This window comes from Pinus tabuliformis, chromosome 9 (genome assembly GCF_031772625.1).
Source record: "Pinus tabuliformis cultivar Carrire ecotype Pingquan chromosome 9, CPIR1, whole genome shotgun sequence".
Lineage (NCBI taxonomy): Eukaryota > Viridiplantae > Streptophyta > Pinopsida > Pinales > Pinaceae > Pinus > Pinus tabuliformis.
Genome location: NC_142307.1, coordinates 677446065 through 677469330, shown reverse-complemented (window position 1 = coordinate 677469330; position 23266 = coordinate 677446065). Strand labels below are relative to the sequence as shown.

Genomic DNA, 23266 nt, shown 5'->3' with positions numbered 1-23266 from the left:
AGTTTTCCATGTTTCATGCTTAAAGAAGGTTATAGGCGACAAGCTCCCAGTTCAAACAATATTGCCAGAACTTGACGAGGAAGGAAAAATTATATTGGAACCGGAAGTAGTTATAGAAACAAGAACTCGACAGCTACGAAATCGATCAATTTCAGAGTACCTTATCGGAAGAACTTATCCGCTGAAGATTCCACATGGGAGGACGAGAATTTTATGCAGAAGTATCCAGAACTACTCAAGCGTTGAGGACAACACTTTTTTGAAGGAGAGGGGCATGTTGGGTCCCTATAATACTAGTGATTACCCCATTACTATTGTAGTTATACCCCTTATTTATATTGTTGTGCCCCCATTACCCCCATATTGTTATTAATGTGCCCATAGAATCCCTCTATTGTTATTTTTGTGGCTTTATATTATTATTGTTAGGTCGGCTGGATTATATTATGACTCCATAGACTCCTATATATAGAAAGGAGGTTTTGTCATTTGTATCATCCAAGAATTGTTCATTTATGTAATGTAAAGGAGGTTGCCTCCTCGAAGAGGCTGAATTCTAAGGCGTGGATCTCTCTTTTCTATCTTTTGTGAGCTGGTTTCATAACACGCACACAATCAATAAATGGAGTTTTGAAGAACACCTTATTTGCAGAATTTAATTGACAACAAATGCGGATCACGTCAGTGGGTTCAACTGATGGATGCAAGAATCGAGCATTACATTTTTTATATTTTTTTTTCACTTCTGTAGATGCATTATATTTAGTATTTGTTAAAATTTCTTTCGCTGCTTGAATGGTGTGTTAACCATCAACTATCAAAAATTGATATTATTGGAATTTAGATCTGTCTCATTTATAATTTTGATAGAGTTTACCAATGGATCAGACTCATTGATGTCAAATGGAATCAGAAGAGCATCAGGTAATGAGGTTTGAAATTTTTCTAGGAATGATTTCACTAATACTTGAACATTTAAATCATCTCGTGATCTTAATTTGAACACTTTGGGGGCTTCTATACATCTTTCAACAGCCACTTTTCTACTAAAGGAGTTTGAAAATAGATAGCAATGCTTGAAGGCTTCATGAATCTCATCACATTGATTTGCAAGGTTTGTTGTCTCATATTCAACTTTCCTAATTTTTTGAAATTCTGTAGTAGGCTTGAAATCAATTTCTGTTATGTTCTCCTCCAAATCAGATAAATATACTCTTCTCAAAGCAAGTAATTGAGAATCAAGTTTATCATCTGGTATTTTATCAAGAAATTTACCTTTTTGTTGTAAATGAAGAAGTACAGATGATGTTTTTTTACTTCTTACATAGCGATATCTCAGAACGGTGGCGATGCGTTTTAAAAGATCTGCGCAACTATTTAGTCCAGATTTAGATAAGCTCTCATAGTTATCCAACTTGAACATTGAATTCTTTATCGTATTTGTTGAATCAGTACTTGAAGCTTCAATCAAATCTGGTCTAAAATTTTCATACTCCACTTGACATGAAATTAATTTTACCTCATTTTCTTTAATCATTTCCACTTGAAAGTCAATGTCATTTTCATTGCAAGCATAGCAATTAATTATTATTCCTAATATCTCTGGTTCTTTTCCATCTATTTAGCCAAATAGATACATATCAGGAAACATATTGAGGGGAGCTTCTATTTGGATATACCAATCTTGCACAAACTCATATTTATTAGATGTATTGTATTTTTTAATCATTTCAAAAGTAGAAGTAGAAGGTGTTATTGATACTGCCATTTGAGTTGAATAACTTTTCTTTTTCTTAAGTGATAGTTGTAACATTTCATTTGCTTTAGGGCCAACCAATTCTGCAAATAACAACAAAAAAATATTTGCATGAATCAAAATGAAAATATAATTTCAAATATTGTCACATAATGTTCTTTTAAATATTGAAAAATCACCTAATCTAACCATTTCTAAGAGAGTGTACATAAAATATAGAACCACCATGCCAATTGAAGGAGGCATCGTTTGTATATCACTTATTTTTTCTTTCTTATTCACTACTTTACTTCGAATTCCAAGCACACCAGATTCCACGGTTTCTAGAAAAAGAAAATTATGGAATACATAAAATACCAAATATTATTAAACAACCTTATAACACACGATTTCCATTTACATGCACAATAATAAATGAGTAAATATTTTAATGCAAGTTTACTATATGACACCAAAAGTTATCACCTGGGTAAAATTGCTAGGAAAAGAAACCACCTAATCCAACCATTTCTAAAAAAGTACAAAAAATATAAAACCACCATACCAGTTGAAGGAGGAATCGTTTGTATATCACTTGTTTTTCTTTTTCTCTTCACTACTTTACTTCGAATTTCACGCACACCAGTTTCCACAGTTTCTAGAAAAAAAAATATGGAAGACATGAAATACCAAATATTATTAAACAACCTTATAATACACGATTTCCGTTTACATGCACAATAATAAATAAGTACATATGTTATGCAAGTTTACTATATGACACCAATAGTTATCACCTAGCTAAAATTGCTCGGGAAAAAATAAAATTTACCCATGTTGGTATGGGTTGTCCTCATTAAAACACCACTCCTAAGGCTATTTCCATGGTTTTTATTAATCAACAACCAGGTATTAACATAATGTCTAACGATTGTAACAAAGCATAAACTAATTTAAAATTTTCATACCATTTAAAGAATTTGGTGTCATGCTTGTTGAACTTCCTTTTTCCTTGGATGCTTCCTTTGAATTCTCACTAGCTTCATAGTCCATGGTTTATGAAAATAAAGTAAAAAAGTACTATCACAGTTTCAAATTATTGAAGAAAATATGAATTTATAAATACTATAACTACTCGCATCATTATATGTGTAACAAAAAGAACAAGAACAATAACAAGTGTAGAACTCACAATAATAGCTAATCAAATGTAGAACATGTCTTAGATTTCCTCTTAGTGCAAACTCAAGCTCCTAGAAACATTGTAGAATGAGAAATCTAGCAAGTGCTAGATTTATGTCTACCATAAATACAAGTATGTTTCCGACAACAACATTGTAGAGTATAAGAATTCTAGATTGTGTTAAATTTTCTTCCAACACAAACACAAGCACATTTTAATTTGAAAGAAATCTAACACATGTTATATTTCTTTCGAGCATAAACACAAGAACATAACAACATTGTAGGACTAAATAAGTCTAATGTGTGCTAGATAAACAACATTGCAATGTAAAATAAAATCTAACATGTGTTAGATTTCCTTTTAGCGCAAACTCAAGCACATAGAAACATTGTAGAGTGAGAAATCTAGTAAGTGCTAGATTTATGTCTACCACAAATACAAGCACATTGCCAACAACAACATCGTAGAGTATAAGAAATCTAGCTTGTGTTAAATTTTCTTCCAATACAAACACAAGCACATTTAAATTTGAAAGAAATCTAACACATGTTATATTTCCTTCTAGCACAAACACAAGAACTTAACAACATTGTAGGACTAAATAAGTCTAATGTGTGCTAGATTAACAACATTGCAATGTAAAAGGAAATCTAACATGTGTTAGATTTCCTTTTAGCACAAAATCAATCACATAGAAACATTGTAGAGTGAGAAATCTATCAAGTGCTAGATTTATGTCTACCACAAATATAACCACATTGCCAACAACAACATTGTAGAGTATACGAATTCTAGGTTGTGTTAAATTCTCTTCCAACACAAAGACAAGCATATTTGAATTTGAAAGAAATCTAACACATGTTATATTTCCATCGAGCACAAACACGAGAACATAACAACATTGTAGGACTAAATAAGTCTAATGTGTGCTAGATTAACAACATTGCAATGTATTATTTCTGTTGGCTCCTCTGCCATCAAAAAATCCTCACAGAAGACAGGCTTCAAGAAAGGGGTATTCATGGACCCTCTAGATGCATGCTTTGCAAGGAAAACTCAGAATCCGCCTTCCATCTCATGATCGAGTGCAAGTTTGCAGTCTTCACATGGCAGGAGCTTCTTGTTGACTGGAATTACAAATTCATCTTCCCCTCCTCAGTTTCGGAGCTGTTCGCGGGCTGGATAGCCAGATATCCAAGTCCAACTCCAAAAAATAAAATAATCAGGGCAGCGTGGAGCGCTCTGCCTAAATTCATCAGCTGGAAAATTTGGCTGGAAAGGAATAGAAGGATATTCTGGAATAAGGAACAGGATTACAGACTAGTTGTCAACTTAGTGAAAAGCCAACTAGTCGAGTGGCTTGTAGACAAAGGAGATGACTCAAATTTAAGCCAGTGGGATAGAGATTTGGGAACCGCCCTCAACTTCAAGTTCCAAAATTTGCACAGCTCTCATCCTACCCTCAAAAAATGGCAAATCAGGAAAAACGAAGAAGAATTTAAGGCCTGGTTATCCAATCAACCACTTCCCTCTCTCTTCTTTGATGGGGCAGCTAAAGGGAACCCAGGAATTGCTAGAGCAGGTGGGCTCATCATTACCCCAGGAGACACTACTTCGCATAGATTTGCTTGGGGATTAGGCCATTCCTCAAGCATACAAGCTGAAGCAATGGCCCTTTTTCAAGGAATCAAAAACCTCAAAGAACTGGGCCTTGAGGAGGCAAATATTTTTGGAGATTCCCAGGTTATCATTAAAGCAGTGGTAAGCAATTCTAATCCAGAGGACCTACAACTAGCAAGGATAATTACGAGGATCAAAGGCATTACAAAGTCCCTAAATCTGAATTACTTTCATGTTTTGAGATCAAATAATAAAGAAGCGGACATTGAGGCAAACAAGGCAGTTTAGTTAGAGGCCGGTAATATTCTCAGAAACAAGGAGATCCATTGGGAACCAATCCCTTAAAGAGCCATGTTTTATTGCATTCTTTTGCTCCAGTTTGTTTGTATCTTTCAGCTTGGGAAATTAGCAGTAGAAGTGCAATTTACTAAATGTAAAAAGAGGAATCTTTTAAGAGTAGGAGTACTATTCCTCTTGTGGGAAAGCCGTGCAGAAATCTGCTCCTCCTTTTGTAACCGAATTTGTGGCTTTCAGCCAATCAGTTAATGAAAATCCCATAACCGTTCTTGTTAAAAAAAAAAACAACATTGCAATGTAAAATAAAATCTAACATGTGTTAGATTTCCTTTTAGCGCAAACATGAGCACATAGAAACATTGAAGAGTGAGAAATCTAGCAAGTGCTAGATTTATGTCTACCACAAATACAAGCATGTTGCCAACAACAACATTGTAGAGTATAAGAAATCTAGCTTGTGTTAAATTTTCTTCTAACACAAACACAAGCACATTTAAATTTGAAATAAATCTAATACATGCTATATTTCCTTCTAGCACAAACACAAGAACATAACAACATTTTAGGACTAAATAAGTCTAATGTGTGCTAGATTAACAACATTGCAATGGTAAAGAAAATCTAACATGTGTTAGATTTCCTTTTAGCGCAAACTCAAGTACATAGAAACATTGTAGATTGAGAAATCTAGCAAGTGCTAGATTTATGTCTACCACAAATACAAACACGTTGCCAACACCAACATTGTAGAGTATAAGAAATCTAGCTTGTGTAAAATTTTATTCCAAGACAAACACAAGCACATTTAAATTGAAAAGAAATCTAACACATGCTATATTTCCTTCTAGCACAAACACAAGAACATAACAACATTGTAGGACTAAATAAGTCTAATGTGTGCTAGATTAACAACATTGCAATGTAAAAGAAAATCTAACATGTGTTAGATTTACTTTTAGCACAAATTCAAGCACATAGAAACATTGTAGAGTGAGAAATCTAGCAAGTGCTAAATTTATGTCTACCACAAATACAAGCATGTTGCCAACAACAACATTGTAGAGTATAAGAAATGTGGCTTGTGTTAAATTTTATTAAACACAAACACAAGCAAATTTAAATTTGAAACAAATCTAACACATGTTATATTTTGAGCACAAACCCAAGAACATAACAACATTGTAGGACTGAATAAGTCTAATGTGTGCTAGATTAACAACATTGCAATGTAAAAGAAAATCTAACATGTGTTAGATTTCCTTTTAGTACAAACTCAAGGACATAGAAACATTGTAGATTGAGAAATATAGCAAGTGCTAGATTTATGTCTACCACAAATACAAGCATGTTTCCAACAACAACATTTTAGAGTATAAGAAATCTGGCTTGTGTTAAATTTTCTTCCAACACAAACACAAGCACATTTAAATTTGAAAGAAATCTAACACATGTCATATTTCCTTCTAGCACAAACACAAGAACATAACAACATTTTATGACTAAATAGGTCTAATTTGTGCTAGATTAACAACATTACAATGTAAAAGAAAATCTAACATGTGTTACATTTCCTTTTGGCGCAAACTCAAGCACATAAAAACATTGTAGATTGAGAAATCTAGCAAGTGCTAGATTTATGTCTACCACAAATACAAGCACGTTGCCAACAACAACATTGTAGAGTATAAGAAATCTAGCTTGTGTTAAATTTTCTTCCAACACAAACACAAGCACATTTAAATTTGAAAGAAATCTAACACATGCTATATTTCCTTCTAGCCCAAACACAAATACATAACAACATTGTAGGACTAAATAAGTCTAATGTGTGCTAGATTAACAATATTGCAATGTAAAAGAAAATCTAACATGTGTTAGATTTCCTTTTAACGCAAACTCAAGCACATAGAAACATTGTAGAGTGAGAAATCTAGCAAGTGCTAGATTTATGTCTACCACAAATACAAGCGCGTTGCCAACAACAACATTGTAGAGTATAAGAAATCTAGCTTGTGTTAAATTTTCTTCCAACACAAACACAAGTATATTTAAATTTGAAAGAAATATAACACGTGCTATATTTCCTTCTATCACAAACACAAGTACATAACAACATTGTAGGACTAAATAAGTCTAATGTGTGCTAGATTAACAACATTCCAATGTAAAAGAAAATCTAACATGTGTTAGATTTCATTTTAGCGCAAAATCAAGCACATAGAAACATTGTAGAGTGAGAAATCTAGCAAGTGTTAGATTTATGTCTACCACAAATACAAGCACGTTGCCAACAACAACATTGTAGAGTATAAGAATTATAAACTGTATTAAATTTCTTCCAACACAAATAAGCACATTTTAATTTGAAATAAATCTAACACATGTTATATTACCTTCGAGCACAAACACAAGAACATAACAACATTGTAGGACTAAATAACTCTAATGTGTGCTAAATTAACAACATTGCAATGTAAAATAAAATCTAACATGTGTTAGATTTCTTTTTAGCGCAAACTTGAGCACATAGAAACATTGTAAATTGAGAAATCTAGCAAGTGCTAGATTTATGTCTACCACAAATACAAGCACATTGCCAACAACAACATTGTAGAGTATAAGAAATCTAGTTTGTGTTAAATTTTCTTCCAACACAAACACAAGCACATCTAAATTTGAAAGAAATCTAACACATGCTATATTTCCTTCTAGCACAAACACAAGAACATAACAAAATTTTAGGACTAAATAATTCTAATGTGTGCTAGATTAACAACATTGCAATGTAAAAGCAAACCAAACATGTGTTACATTTCCTTTTAGCGCAAACTCAAGCACATAGAAATATTGTAGAGTGGGAAATCTAGCAAGTTGTGATGGATTTCTCACACAAAACAATCTCATACTCATCTCCATATCCCTCCACTTACTCCTCCCCATCAAAGAGATGCATATACATGTTTATAAACCACATCAAGTAAATTGTCTCTCTCACTCGTGTGAAATCCTGGGTCTTTGTAAGATTTCCCAAACTCTGCAAATAAAACAAACTCTAACATTATCATCAAGAAATTAAATCCCCCTCTATGCTCACTAAATCTACAGTTAAGATGGATCTAAACGAAAATCATGCACCTTAGAAATTTGATCCCTCTGTAGGCTCAAAATTGTTTAGAATATTTTAATTTGAGGGCTTAGATGATTCTTATCAATAATTTAGATAAAAAGTCTTACTTTTTAGTTAACAATTTTTTTTTCCCGGAAATTTGAATCATGGTTAGACAAAAATTGTAGTATAAGAAATTTAATTCACATTCAAGACTTTTTTAACTCCATGTAAACATAAGAAAATTCTCAATCATGATTCTAATTCTCATTCAAGAGATTATTTAACTCTAAGCAAATATAGTAAAAATTACATAGCTACACCAAATTTCATTTTAAATTATGTTACCTGTCTTATTTTTTCACCCATTATATATATATATATATATATATATCTATATATATATATATATATATATATATATATATATATATATATATATATATATATATATATATATATATATATATATATATAAATAAATAAAATAAAAAACTCTTATATCTTAATAAAACATGCTTGTGGGGGCAATTCAATTAGCAGTTGTCATGTTATGAAGTATTATGTAAACTATGAGATTCAAGATTCAAAACCCCTCTGGGTCAAACCATAGACCATAAAAAACCAACCATTTTAAGGATTGGTATGGCCGAGATCAAGTGCAATACCTTAGTGATTTTTACAGTTTAAAGAACCATGGGTTGCAATTTCTTAGACCATACTCTAAACCCTTAAGTAATGGACATGTTAACACACACACACAATATTATATGTGTGTGTGGGGTTCTTAGCATGTCTATTACTTAAGGGATTAGTTTGTGGTCTAAGAAATTGTGACCTATGGGTATATAAACCGTCAAAAGCACTTAAGTACTGCCCCTGATCTAGATCATACCAACCCTTAACAAGGTTGAAATTTTTTATGGTTTCTCCTCTCAACTACCACAAATTTCAAACCTTGACCACCTTACAAAACCAAACCCTCAAAATCTAAAACATTAAAAAAATTACTTTAAAAAAAACTAACTTTAACCCACTTTTATACACGACCCATAAATAATAAAATATAACAAATATTTATTTATAATAATTTTTCATTTTAAAACTATTTTTTTAATAAAACATTACTTTTCTTATACCTTTTATTAATAAATATTATATCTTTAAAATATTTTTGCTGGAGTATAACAATATTCAATTCCCCTTCATTACAACTCTAAACTTTCTCTAATTTTAACCATTTATCTTTATTAATCTTATGGTAAAGAATTGGCCATAAAAAAAATGTAGTTAGGCATTAAAAAGATATATAATTAGGTTATTTTCAAATTTTGATTTTGGATTATTTCTCTATACTATGAGTGGGAATCTTATTAGAATTTTATGAAATGATCAACCATTGAAATAGTCCTAGAAAAGTGGAAATTACTCTAGGCATAGAGCTCGGAAGGCTTGGAGTAAGAAGATAGCCACATATGTTGGTCGGACAACCCTCAAAAGGTGAGCAGTGGCCGTAGTAGAAAATGATGTATGACTAGAGATACACAAGGATGCATACGCAAGAGGTACTATGTACGGTTGCAATATTAGGAATTACTTTTAGGCATGGGTGATCCTCGAAGCATGGGACCATGCAACTCATCATTTGATGTTACATGATGGACCTATACACCTAAAACTTATGGGTTGAACCTTAATAATATGTACTTCACATGAAATTTAACATGGTTAGTTACATGTGTGCATTTTGATCTCTTCGTGTATATGTTACGTAGAATCAGAATTTTCTATTTTATAAATATAATAAAATAAATATATTATAATTTTTTAACAAAATTTGTAATTTATTTTGGTATCTAGAGAAATTAGAGAAATTGGTAACGGGTTAATCTCATACTTATGTGATACAGATAGGATCTCATATTCATGTGACATAGATAGGATTGATTTAAATCATTATCATTATAAATTCTAGTGGTGTATGTATGTTTTTTTAGCACATAAAAGAAAATTAGAGAGAAATGAACACTAGACCTCATACCCGTGTGACCTAGATAGGATCAATTCCAATCGCTATCATTATAAACTCTAGTCGTGTATGTATGTCTTTTTAGCACATAAATGTAAATTAGAGAGATTTGAACACTAGACTTCCTCACACACAATACGTCATTCACATAACCATTTCCTCTTGAATGTCTAGAGGCTTATAAGCATGGAAGTTTGAGGCTAGAGATTCTACTCACAGTCATGCTTGAGAGCCCCCTAAAGTGCCATGACCACCATTTCCATGTTGGCAAAGAGCTCGCTAATGAGTCATGGTTGTTGGAGGTAGCAAGATGTCACAAAGTCTAACACAGGGATGGGAGGGAAGCTACATGAGACAGTTATGAAAAATATAGGTCATGATAACTTTCTAAGCAAGTTGCACCAAGGACGAGCTCGGGGCTAAGCCTTTTCCATCAGAAAAAATCGCTAAGGGAGGGGGGGAACCAATGAAGTAGACAAAAGGAAACCCACCCAAGAAACTAGATAGGAATGTGAGTGCATGGTGGGAAAGGGAAGCAATAGGAGTAGGTGTCAAAGTGTTAACTAAATCTTGAGCTAGTGGCCAAGGATGAAGAGCATATTGGAGTGAACCCAATTCATGTAGATGAGCAAAAAAAAAAAATCATGCCAAAGGGCTTCTTCTACACTCCTTGGGAGGTGAGGTCCCATAAATTCACTATGATGTGGTGGCATGAATAGGAAGGAGGTGGTGAGAGGGCACATCAAATCCAGTAGGATCCATTTAATTCCCATTATAACACCCCATCAGATTTCAAAATTACTAGGTGGTGATTTCTTGGCATTCTTTAAGGGAGTGTATTTTGATGAATAATATTTAATATATAGTAGGAGGTATAAATTTGGAAAGGGTCATCCATATTATAAATATTAAATGCATTATAATGTAATTTCAACCATTTAAATTTAAAATTCTGAAATTCCGCCAGCAATTCTTTCTTTCTCAGCCGAGAATGAAAATGGAGCACTGCAGCTCTGGTTTTGTAGGTCCCATAGAAATCAAGGTATCAGATGAATCTTGGCTGAAGGAAGCATGATTGAAAATCGAATCTTGTAATTAGTTTCGTACCCTCTCCAATCAAAAGATTTAACTTAACTTGAACATTAGCTTAGCTTGATAGGCAAAATGAAGGATCAGTAAAATGGGTATCAGAGATAGATATTCTACTACACAATTAAAATCCACAAAACCATTCACGATTCTAATTTGTGATTCTTTTAAATGCAATTCCATCCATTACAGTGCATGAGATGCATAAATCCAAGTGATGTTAGTACATGAATTTAATTGAGTTGGGTTTTAAAGTAACTATCCATGATACAGACTCAAACTGCATCTTTATTGAAGGGTCCCTGGCACAGACAACCAGATGAAAAGTGCCTAAAAGCATATAGCTTAACTACCCACCCACTATTTCCTAGGATTCCATTATTATCTGAATCTACAAAATGCTCTCTCTCTCTCTCTCTTATCCAAATAAGAATATAATGGTTCAACACACTTACACAGAACCCAAATTGTAGAGGCCCCAAGGCCACAATTGCGGTACAGAAAACAACAGTTGCAGCACTCCCCTGTGCATCAGAATCTTTCTTGCCTTTGTTCCTATGTTTCCTTATTTTGCTGTGCTCAGTACCATGATGCAGCAAGGGTTGCCTTAAATTACCATTCTCATCTATTCCCTTCTCCAAATCATTCTTAGGTTGTTCCATTAGGTTTCCAATGGCTCAAATTCTTAGAATTTTCAATATTACTTAACAAAATTGGGTATTTATCTATAACATCAATACTCAATGAAGAATAATATCCGCTGCTCAGATGATGGTTCTCTCCATAGAATTTAAGAAATCCAGATGATGAGATACCAAAGGGTTTTCTCTAGATATAACAATCCTGCAAAAGCCGCGAGTCTACTCTTCAACACCATATTCCTTGACCGCACAGACGATTTGCCTTTATGGGCATACTGTGAATGAGAAGTACACGTCATGTGTGACTGTTTTTCACTCTCTAGATTAAGATTTTATCGAGAATTACCAGATACGGCATCCTGAGTGGAAATTTTTTGTTTTGTGGTTGTGATGTGAACAACAGTCACACATGACGAATCTTGTTTGGACAGGGGATTGTTTATTACACAGGATTGCATAGCAGGAGATCTGGTTCTGTTCTGTAATCCTATTGCGGACACCATGAAAGAAGGAGAGGCTCTAGACCATATCAGTTTAGGGATGTTGTTCATGTCTCGGCTTTAAAGAGCTACCTGCTACCAACTCAAACTATTAGTTGCTTCTAGTCTCCTTTATTATTAAATGTGTTTTGTATTTTAATATATTGCATAGACACAAACTTTTGAGCGCAATTACTTCTCCAGATTTCATGTTTTTCATGATCTACTAGTATCACTCTGGCAGTTGGGTGTTCATAAACGTATGTTGTGGAAATGTATTCTGATCATATTCACTTTAGAAGTTGCATTCATGGTTGTTAGCCATGTTTTACATTGTCTAGTGACTGGAGCTTCTTCCCTGGTCATCTCAATTTCAGCACTGTGATTTGATGCCAGCCTTGATCACAATTCATTGCAAGCTGCATTTTGGGTCTGAGTCAGCCTTTCTTATCTTGGATAACGTGTCTTTCTTATGTAAATATTTATGCTTTTCTAGATGTGCTCTGCTACCTCTTCTTACTTCATGATGTCAATTTAATATTGACTGAGGTTTTGGGGTTGCAACACTTAAATCATTCTTAACTTCTCACTCAAACAATAGTCTTTTCATCCATTTGTAATCTATTTTTCCCATGTTTCTAAAAATCCCCTTTCTTTGGTGACTGTTGTGTATGGCTATATAATTCTTTCTGATATTTACATGTCAATCCCATTTGATTGTTTGGTCTAATATATAAATCATGAAGTCAAATCTGCATAGGTAAATGTCTGTTATAGTCATAATCTCATCTAGTGTTTTAAATCACATTTATTCAGAATAAGATAGGACAAGGTGAAGCAATTAACTTATCAGACATCAGCATAAACCTTTTGGACCATGCATTTCCAATATGTATATCATGATTGTAAGTACTCACTTGATCCAGAAGGTGATATGAAAGATCTCTCATTCTATCATCAATAATACCAGAATGTCCATGCACATGAATATTCAACAGCAACCCTAGAGCATTCAAGTAAACCTGAGAACCCAAAAGACAGCCGATTGCAAATGAAAACCAAGAGCAAGTAATCTTAAGAATATCTTAGACCAGGTCACTCTCCCAATTTAGCAAAAATGGAGAAAGGTTATAGTAATCATGACGTGTGAAGGATCAACATTCTCTCTTTGCAAAGAAGCCAAGATATGGGAGTCATATATATGGAGCACTTTACTCAAATGTGCATGGCCTTCCAAGTAACATAACGCTAGATGCCACCAATTGTGAGTATACCTGGCACCCTAAAATATGTCAGTGCATGATCGAACCCACTTTGCAAACTACCTACCATCTGTAATGTATGGATCACTGAACAGTGATAGAAGAGGGAAAAGACTACTTCACATGAATGAACAACAAGCATTCCATGAATCCAAACATGTTTTCATAAATTGGACTGCCTCCTTAAAGCGACATTCATGCTGAAACACATGACATAGCTGTACCAAAAACTAATGGAGATCAAAGACATGTTGTAAAATGATTAACACAAATAAAGTAGGTGCCCCCAACCAAAACAAAATACTATTTTTCAAATGCAATGCAAAAAATAAGCCATCAATCTTGGATAAAAATTTAAAATACAACATGCTAAGTGTCTGCTGTTTTGTGGCACACACCGCATGCTGAGACCATGGGTCATCACTTTTGATTGTCAAGCCTTTCCTTGAAGCCAATTCTGCATCCCCCATTCACCCAACCTCTAGTAAAGAAAATGAAAGCATTCCATATATATAGTTTTCACCTTGATTTGCTGGCAAAACCTGCCTTGATAAGTCAGAATCTATGAATAGAAAATCTCAGACTCTTCTGAACATATAATTTTCAGATTGAAAGGTAGAGTGTAAGAGAAATGTCCTGACTCCTATTACAGGCTAACTTCTATTGATTGTTTAATTCTTTTCTGGCATGCATAGTAGATAAAAAAAAACCTAGAAGGAAATGAAAGAATATCTTTCTTAACTGCTCACCAAAGCAATTTTCAATTCCATAGAAAACCCCGTATGAGAAAATTGAATCATCATGCATCTTTTATGAGATACACCATATGTTTTTTGAAATACCATTCAATTAGATTAATAATAAATATAATAAGTCTAAAACTTATATACCATGTCAAGGTCTTCAGAATGCGTATTAGACATATACCTGACAGAAAGGGGAAGCAATACCTGCTCTACAAGCTGAAGAGAAAGATCAGGTCGGCCAATGTAAAAGCAAAGCACCTGGGTTCTTTTCAGTGACACCAAATCCTTTGGGAAGTCCTTCAGGAGCTGCAAAGCAAAATAAGTTGTTATTTCAGAAATTGACACTCCTCACAAACAGATTAGAAAAACCCCATTTTATTCAAAATTCATACTTCTTGCTAGCTAGTTATTAATCATAAAAATATAGCAAAACTAATGAAGGAGAAAAGATGCAAGTGTGTGACAAAGTACTACATCGAATGCAGTATGGTTGTATCCAAAAAAGAATCTATCATTGGAACTACCCAAGGAACTGAAAATAACAACAGAAATATGATAGGAGTGAAACTCAAAAGATAGAAAAAAGAAAAGAATGAAACTAGTGGAGGCACCTGCACACCCATTGGGTGGATTGTACTTGCAAATCAGGATTAATGGACAAATCTTCTCCAAAGGAACTTTTGATTGTATTTCTGAAATGATAAATGTTACAAATGAAAGGGGACTCTTTATACCAAATGAGGTGGAAACCCTAAAACTTAAAAGCTCTAGTTACTAATAAAAGTGATAAGACCCTTATTACACAACAATGGCATTTTACAGATATCAAAATATGGTATTATAAAGACCTAAGACAAGAAAATTATTACAAAATTATGAGCTTACAGACAAAATAGCTGATTTATATTATGTAATGTCTAAAAGCTTATGTGGTGAGGTACACAGCATGCCCTCCCTTTAAAAAGTTTTATCCCTGTCTCTAATCAAATCAGTAGGGTTGTTGAGGTCCATGCAACCTACTCTGATTGACACACACAAGATGAGGGCCCACTGTCGCCCAAATCCCCACTCTTTAAGCCCAGCTACCTCCTTGATGGCTATGAGAAGATTCCTTTAGAATACCTCACCCAATCAATAAGATCAATGCCTTAAATTGGATCTATGGGTGAAACAGAGGAGTTAACTATTTGTTGTCCTACTGGCTGACTATGTATGAATTAAGGTGGGTAATTACTAATAGATTATGATGGTCACCTTTTTATAGGACTTGTGTAAATTAATACATGTAATAAGCAGTGGCTTTTTAGGTAGGCATATAAGGTGTCAAGTTTGGAAGTTGAAAGGTTAGTTTTATGAAGTTGCAATTGAATACAATATTGACATCTAAAAACATATGTAACCCTACAAGGGTGGATGAACTTTCCAAATAATAAAGTTAATATTATTATCAGTCTTGCAAAGGGAATATATTTCCAACGCTCCAGAAATAAACTTATCTGAAATATAGAGGAAGATATTGGAAATCATTGGAAAATATCAGCACACATAAACTTGGACTGAAAGCTCAGAACATATTGGAAACATTGGCACCCTGAAAAACTCAGGAAAAATTGGAAATATCAGAAGAATTTGTAGATTTTTCAACATTGATTATTATCATCTCTCTTTCTCTCTGTTTTATGTGTACATTATCTGAAATTTGAAGTTTTAAGCAAATGATCTGCATACATAATTTTGCTGATACAATGTCCAATGGCAAAAATTAGAAGGGAATCCTTTGTAGGAAACTACGAGTGTAGTTTTGTCTTGCACGCAACTACTAACATTCCACACCTTATCTTCTCTTTTCATAAGTACAATACTGAACTTGTGCTAATCTGCAGGACTTACAATGTCAAGTTCCAATTATACATGATCAAGTGTTTAATGTATATCATTGATTAGACAAACTAAAGTCTCATGGACACTTAAAAATGTTAAGATTTTTGGTTTTGGCTGTGTATGTCAGTGATGGTCTTGTGGACAGAAATATGCTTATTCTTAGCCAGTGGGTCATTTTCTAGATCAGCTGTAGTTTTTGTCTGAATTTGAAATTCTTGCACATATTTAGGATGGTGTATTTTACGATTACTTCTAGCTTTGTTCTAAATTTTTAATTACTGTAATGAAAATCTGAGCTATGCACAATCCGTTACTCAAGGATAAGTTGGGGTAGAGCTAGTTTACTTTTTGGTAAATTGCAACTTTCATTCTTTACAAATTTGTATTAAATGTTTTAACTCTCACATAAAATGTATTAATATTGACCATTTTCACACAGGTTTTCATCTTCTTGACATTTTAATTTATTGCATTATGGGACATGTTTCTTCTCACTCCATGTTCAACCAATTGTGTATATTTCTTAACACCTTTTTGATTAGAAGTTGGTAATTTTTCCAGTCATTATGGCACCAAGAATGGCTCCTAGATCTTTTGGCAGTATGGGCACTTACATTTACTAATAAGTTTTCCATGTTCGTGATTGCAGTGAGGGATATGAAAGCTGGTGATGAGATCACTTTTCCTTACATCTCTGCAATCCACCCCTTTTCAGAAAGGAAGCAGATGTTGAATGAATGGGGCATTCATGACTGCTACTGTAGCAGATGCAAATTTGAAAACAACAATGGTACCCAAGATACCATATTCTGTGTTAATAGCTCTGAGAGATTTCCCATATCTAATCAACGAGGGTGTATCTGTTTGACCTATTTGCCAATGATTTTCTTTTAACCAATCCACAAAGTAAAGTGGATCCAGATATATGCTCCAAGAGGATCCAACTTCCAACTTTTAATCTGACTATTTGTTAAATTAAGCTGAAACTTAAACTAGTTCCAAAAAAAATTAGCAAAATCAAAACAATCATTGAGCACCTTGTTCACATTCATTTAGTATGATTCTATTCCTACCCACAACTCTGTCAAGTTTAAATTTTATCAATCGGTAAAAGATTACAAAATAAGCTGTCAAAACTGGGCAGTTCTACAAACCATCCAAATACTAACAAAAAGCCACTGGCTAAACAGAGAGTCAAACACAAAAACCACGAGTCAAACATTAACCTCTGAGGGTCTTAGTATGCTTTTTTCAGATGAAGGGTCTCAGTGGCCTTACTCTATACGCTGTTTTGTGTAGATGCATCCATGTCTATATCATAGGCCATATTTCTGAATACTTGAAATCTGTAGGTAGATAGGCAATGGATTACACACCTCAAACAAATATAGAGATCAATTAGGAGCATCCCAGAAGCAGGGTGACCTTCAAGATCTAATACCCACTTGGTGGATATTGGATGCATGAACATTGAGCAAAGAAGTACACATAATCATAATCTTCAAACCCAATCAAAGCTAAATAAAAAGGGAGCACCCAATACCCAGAGATTTCTTATAATGACTTACACCTTGCTTTACTGTGAGAGAAAAATTAAAATGGAGCTTCTGGGGATCAGAATATGTATCTTCCGGAATAACCAACTTCCTTTAGATCAAAATCCCCCAGAATATGTAGTATCTTCTGGAATAACCAGCTTCCTCTGGAATAACCAGCTTCCCTTAGATCAAAGTTTTTAAAGATAAAACGAGACAAGGACCTTCTGGAACAAGAGAAAAAAAGATGAAGAAAGAGCAATTATAAAGACAGTAGAGTGAAAAACGACTCTCGCAATGATTTGGAATATCTAAATCCCCAGAATATGTAGTATCTCCTGGAATAACCAGCTTCCCTTAGATCAAAGATTTGAAAGATAAACCGGGACACGGACCTTCTGGAACAAGAGAAAAAAAAAAGATGAAGAAAGAGCAATTATAAAGACAGCAGAGTGAAAAATGACTCTCGCAATTATTTGGAAGCTCGCCAAAAGAACAGGAGAAATTTTTGAAAAATGGGGCAGAAATCCTCTGCATCTAACGAATCCACTCAAAGGGGGATATAACCAAAAGCCTTAACAAAGGGTAAAGGAGGATTTAAAGATATAAAATAGTAAATTCAAGATCAATTGTTGCCTATTTGAGTAGGGTAAAAAAGAATTTAAACTCCGGCTGTTGCTATCGCTCACCTAGATTTCAAATTCCAAAAGACATGTTCAACCCACCCATGTATACGGGCTAGGCTATATGTTGCAGTTAGGTTGTTGCTATCACTCACCTAGATTTCAAATTCCAAAAGACATGTTCAACCCACCCATGTATACGGGCTAGGCAATATGTTTTAGTTAGAGCCAAATACAAATCCTCTGGGAAATAGATATTTGCAGTAACAGTTGCTTAGCCAGCAGGGGTATCTCCTGTGAGCTTATGAAACGTACTTATTCATAATTATAAATTTCATTCCTGCTACATTTTATGTCATTTTTGTCATTTATTGATCCCACAACTCAATAGATCAATTGGTAAATATCGTGCTTGTAGCAGTAGCTATTCAGGGTTTGTAAGTGAGGATGAGGATGGAAACTTGGATGACTGGGAGGCTGTAGCTGATGCCCTAAATGTTTTTGAGGACTCTTTGAATTTGTCAGGAGAAAAAGTGAGGGAGGAAATACCCACTGTTGCTCAGTTTCAAATCAAAATTTGTTATTCAATGAAAGCAAAAAACAAGGAAATTCTAAAACCACAGTACAAAATCAAGCCTCTAATGATTCCAAATCCTGTCTCATTGCCCAGTCTCTTTAAACTGCACAGCTTTCGACCACAATCTAGGAGGCTATCTGCATGCGTATCAACTAATAGGACTAAACAAAGCGATCAAACCAACCTATATCAATTAAGCAAATTGCAAATACTTACAGCCCAGGATGGACAAATTCTGTGTAAAAGTATTTTTCATTAACAGAAAAGAGAGTATATTAAAAAGACATGGCAGAAACTGTTTAAAAAAAGTGCACAAAGATAATCAAAATTACAATCAGAAATAGGAAAACACCTGTATTTTGCATGAACTCTCACTTCCAAAAGGGAAAAATCTGAACCAAAAACGTGTGCTACTTGTAAATTTGAAGATTTGTTCTTCTGAAAATCAGACAGAATCCTGTATGTAAATATCGTGCTTGTGAATCTGTAAACTTCCGTACCTTATTGCTTTTAACGATTCGCTGGCTGCATTAATGGAAGTAAATTTACCAGCTCAGAACTGCCATATTTATTAATTCATTAGAGCCCGAACTGTATGATGAGATCAGATTAGATATCAGATGGAGTGGGAATCAACACTTAGTTTACTAACTACTTTCACCTAGTTCAATTAGTTTACTAACTACTTTCACCTAGTTCAATAGCCTATATTTACTGACAAAAACGTGCATGTAGATAGATATCAGGTATATGAATGGAAAATTTGAAATTTTAAAAAATCATGTATATTTTTTATATATGGAAAAAATAGTATTGGATCGAATTGTAAGTAAAAGTTCAATACGCATGTAATGAAAAATCTATTTTTTATTTTTTATTTTTTATTTATGTTAAATAATAAATTTAGTAATTATTAAAAGAAAAAAAATAGATTTTTCAATTTTTTTTTATTTATGTTAAATAATAAATTTAGTAATTATTAAAAGAAAAAAAAAAGGTTTTTCAATTTATTTTTTTATTTATGTTAAATAATAAATTTAGTAATTATTAAAAGAACAAAAAAAATAGATTTTTCCTTATTTCAAATACAGAATTTAGTAATTATTAAAAAAATTAAAAGTAGAGATTTTTTTTATTCAAATAAGGAATTTAGGAATTTGTTAATTATTTTTTATCTCTATTTTTCTAGCAATATATACTTGTCTCATATAAAACCTCATGCAATAAGTTTGGTAACACCCTTGAAATAATATTTACTCTCATTTATTAAATATTTTGTATTTCCACTTTTCAACTTCAGTGACAAAGAAATAATAAATTTAGTTAACAATGAGTAAAATCCATCAAAAGTGTTGCCTAAAGTCATAGTTATTTGATCTATTACAGATGATGAAACTATTTGTGAAATGAAAGATTTCAATATGTGACATAGTAATCAAGATCATTTATAGGAATTCTTACCTATAACTATTCATGTGATACATAACTTTGGTTCCATTACAAGAGATATTAAATAATTAGGCCATGTTCATTTTAGCAATGATATAAACAATAAGATGGGATCCTAGTTTCTTGTTTACAAATTCTCATTTTGTATAGTCTAAGAAAAGGTGTTTTATTTGACCTTTGGTATTATTCAAGTTTATATTGTAACTTCTCTCTTATACATATTTATTTGCTTCTTGTCAAGCACGTGGCAGTCCTTTGCCCACATGTCACCATTATAAAATGGCATATCAACTTCCACGATAGCTTACCTATTCAATTAATTTGGCTATTATATCCACTATCGACCACTTGGGAAATATCACATTAGTTTAAAACTTGCTTACTTGGTCTTCACATAACCAAACAATGGGTCATCAATTAACACAGTTACCTTTCCATCATCTACCTTATCCATCTGCCAGATCACTAAGCCGCTATCCCCCCAGGACACTTAATGCTCTATACATACTTACTGTCTCGATACTCGACACCTAACATATAGACGAGCTTGTAGATTGAAGCCCTAATGTCTCAATACTCGATATCTTGAAAGGCCAATGGTCGGGCTATCAAGCGATCGGGCCCTCGGAAGAGGCTAAAGAGTGTCATTGATACTAATTAGCTAATATATTAACATCCAAAAGCCCAACATCCACGTCATCACTATATGGTTACCACCTAGACATCACCTCGGTGCCTAGTCAACCTTCCATTGCCATGTCAACATGCCACATCACTTGCCACATTGGTATGCCATGTCATCTAGACCCACATTGGTGCCACATCATAATGAGACGTTAGCATGTCAAATCAATTGCCACACAATTGACTGTGGTATCCCTGGGTCCACGTCCACTCACCACATCATTACTCTATCAATACCAAGGTTTCTTGTTGGTGACTAGTGTCCTACTTACTAATGTCTACTACCCAATATTGTGACATTTTGATAGGTTGATGTACCAACAACTAATACATTGCATTAGTGTTGGTTGACCTCGAGGTGTCCTTAACACAGTTAGCCCAAAATTTGACCTCTCAATGGACTATAGTCCCCAACCATCAAGTGAGAGTCCTTGAACCCTCTATCTCCATGAGCTAATGGATAATGTAGGTTGATATGCTAATATAGAGGACATGTTTGACATGGCATCTAGGTTAGTTGGGGATTTTTGCACAATTAGGTGATGGGGAGCACTATTTTCCATCATTATAAACCATAGGTATATAGATGGTGTATGGGTGTTAATGTGAGGATAATTTTTCCCCACAAGGATGGCTTTGTTTGGGTCCTTGGACATCATCTAAGGAGAAACACCATTATCATCCTAGGGCCTAGTATGAGTGGTTTTTAAGGCTTAGTAATAATACAGACTATGCACATGGTACAAAACCACCCCCCAATGCCTCTAAGGTGAATAGTTGGCCTAGTGGTGCTCATGGAGACCATCTAAGGGATGGTTCTTAGGCCCTTGAACATTTTTCAAGGATGAAAACTAGTCCCTGAGGGCCTAAAAGAGGTGTAAGATAATGCTCATGGTCCATGTATAAGCTCCCAAGCCACTTCAATACAACACCTACAAAGCAAATATTTTCCCCACGTATGTTGTATGGAAAATGTTTATTTCCCTTTAGTGGTTAATTCCTATTGAAAAGTGTTTGAAATTTTTCATGTTATATGTTGATGCCTATTGCTACACTTTTTATCTTTCAATCTCTATTCTTCTAGCAATATATACTTGTCTCATATACAACCTCAAGCAATATGCTTGGTAACACCCTTGAAATAATATTTACTCATTTATTAAATATTTTGTATTTCCACTTTTCAACTTTAGTCACAAAGAAATAATAAATCTAGTTAACAATGAGTAAAATCCATCAAAAGTGTTGCCATAACAACAAATGGTTGTACAAGATTCTCCACCTCCTCCTATGGGTAATGTGGGGAAATGGTAATATGGTCCTAATAACAATGCGTAGGTCCTCATGTTAATTCTCACATTTATTTTACCACGAGAGAAAAATCATATGACCCTCCTGAGTCAAGTTCTACTTCTAAGGACTTGACCACCCCTTTCGCTTCCACTAGATCTCTCAGATCAGATAAGCCTATGGAACTGTTATATCACCCACCTAACAGTGTATTCCAAAAGTTAACAAACAATCCTGATGCGCGGGCTTCCCAAAATTATAGTATTATTGAAGAGTTAGTCGAAGCATCATGTGTCATGTCTTCCTTAGAGGATTTTCAGTCCTGCCTCATGTAGCGCAAATCCTTATTGACTACTATTAGAGGGGTAGATCCCTTGGAATATGACTAGGATCATTTTACCACATGGGTTGTCACTCTGCCTATTGAACATGACTCCCTAATGACAAATTTCCTATGGAAAAATTCATCATGGAGGTCATGGATTCACCTATTGACAATCCTAGGGAGATTATGCGTCTTGATACCTCTAGTCTCCCCAAATGGGAAAAAGTAGAGATTGGTAAACTAAATCTCGAATTAACCTAGGGGGAATTTTCTCAGCCATCCTTGGAAGTGTCACCCTTGGACCAAGTAACGTTTTTGGTTTCTAATGTTGAACTTTCCAGTGAATTGTCAAACACACATCCATCATTCAGTGAGTTTCTTGTCACCCATTTATGTCTTCATAGTCCTTGTCATGGAGCCACAGTAGCTCACAAGACCACTCACTTTTTATGTCCTCTGGTTATTCCTAATAACACTATGATTCTAGGTTTTCCTTGTTATCATCAATCTTTAGGAGTCTCATAGTTAAAATTTGTATGGCATGGCCCCATCATGGCACACCATATGGTACCTCAACTCCTCCCTGAGTTCATGTACGGGAATCCTTTTCTTGTGTCCAAAATAGGCACACATTGACATGATTGTTTTGATTGAGTTGTGATTGTACCTTGTACATAGAAGTGTGTGTGTTGTTTTGTATCCTTTTGGTTTG

At 34.0% G+C, this 23266-nt stretch overlaps 1 protein-coding gene across 1 annotated transcript; it reads right to left on the bottom strand.

Moving 5' to 3' along the window:
- Positions 1-12933: 12933 nt before the first annotated feature.
- LOC149150471 (uncharacterized) lies at positions 12934-14503 on the bottom strand. The gene is made up of 5 exons (XM_089446050.1): positions 14395-14503; positions 13843-13986; positions 13568-13662; positions 13327-13456; positions 12934-13204 (listed from the first exon to the last, which is right to left on the bottom strand). Exons 2-5 carry the CDS (start codon positions 13912-13914, stop codon positions 12995-12997), a joined length of 507 nt encoding a protein of 168 aa, XP_089302176.1. The 5' UTR covers positions 13915-13986; positions 14395-14503; the 3' UTR covers positions 12934-12994.
- Positions 14504-23266: the final 8763 nt, after the last annotated feature.

What these genes read in the sequence shown, in the direction of transcription:
- LOC149150471 (XM_089446050.1), bottom strand. Translation starts at nt 13,914, where the DNA reads ATGGGGGATGCAGAATTGGCTTCAAGGAAAGGCTTGACAATCAAAAGT. An exon ending in ACCCATGGTCTCAGCATGCG is followed by an intron (nt 13,663 to 13,842) that starts GTGTGTGCCACA and finishes TTTTTGGTACAG; the next exon opens with CTATGTCATGTGTTTCAGCA. An exon ending in AGAATGTTGATCCTTCACAC is followed by an intron (nt 13,205 to 13,326) that starts GTCATGATTACT and finishes TTGGGTTCTCAG; the next exon opens with GTTTACTTGAATGCTCTAGG.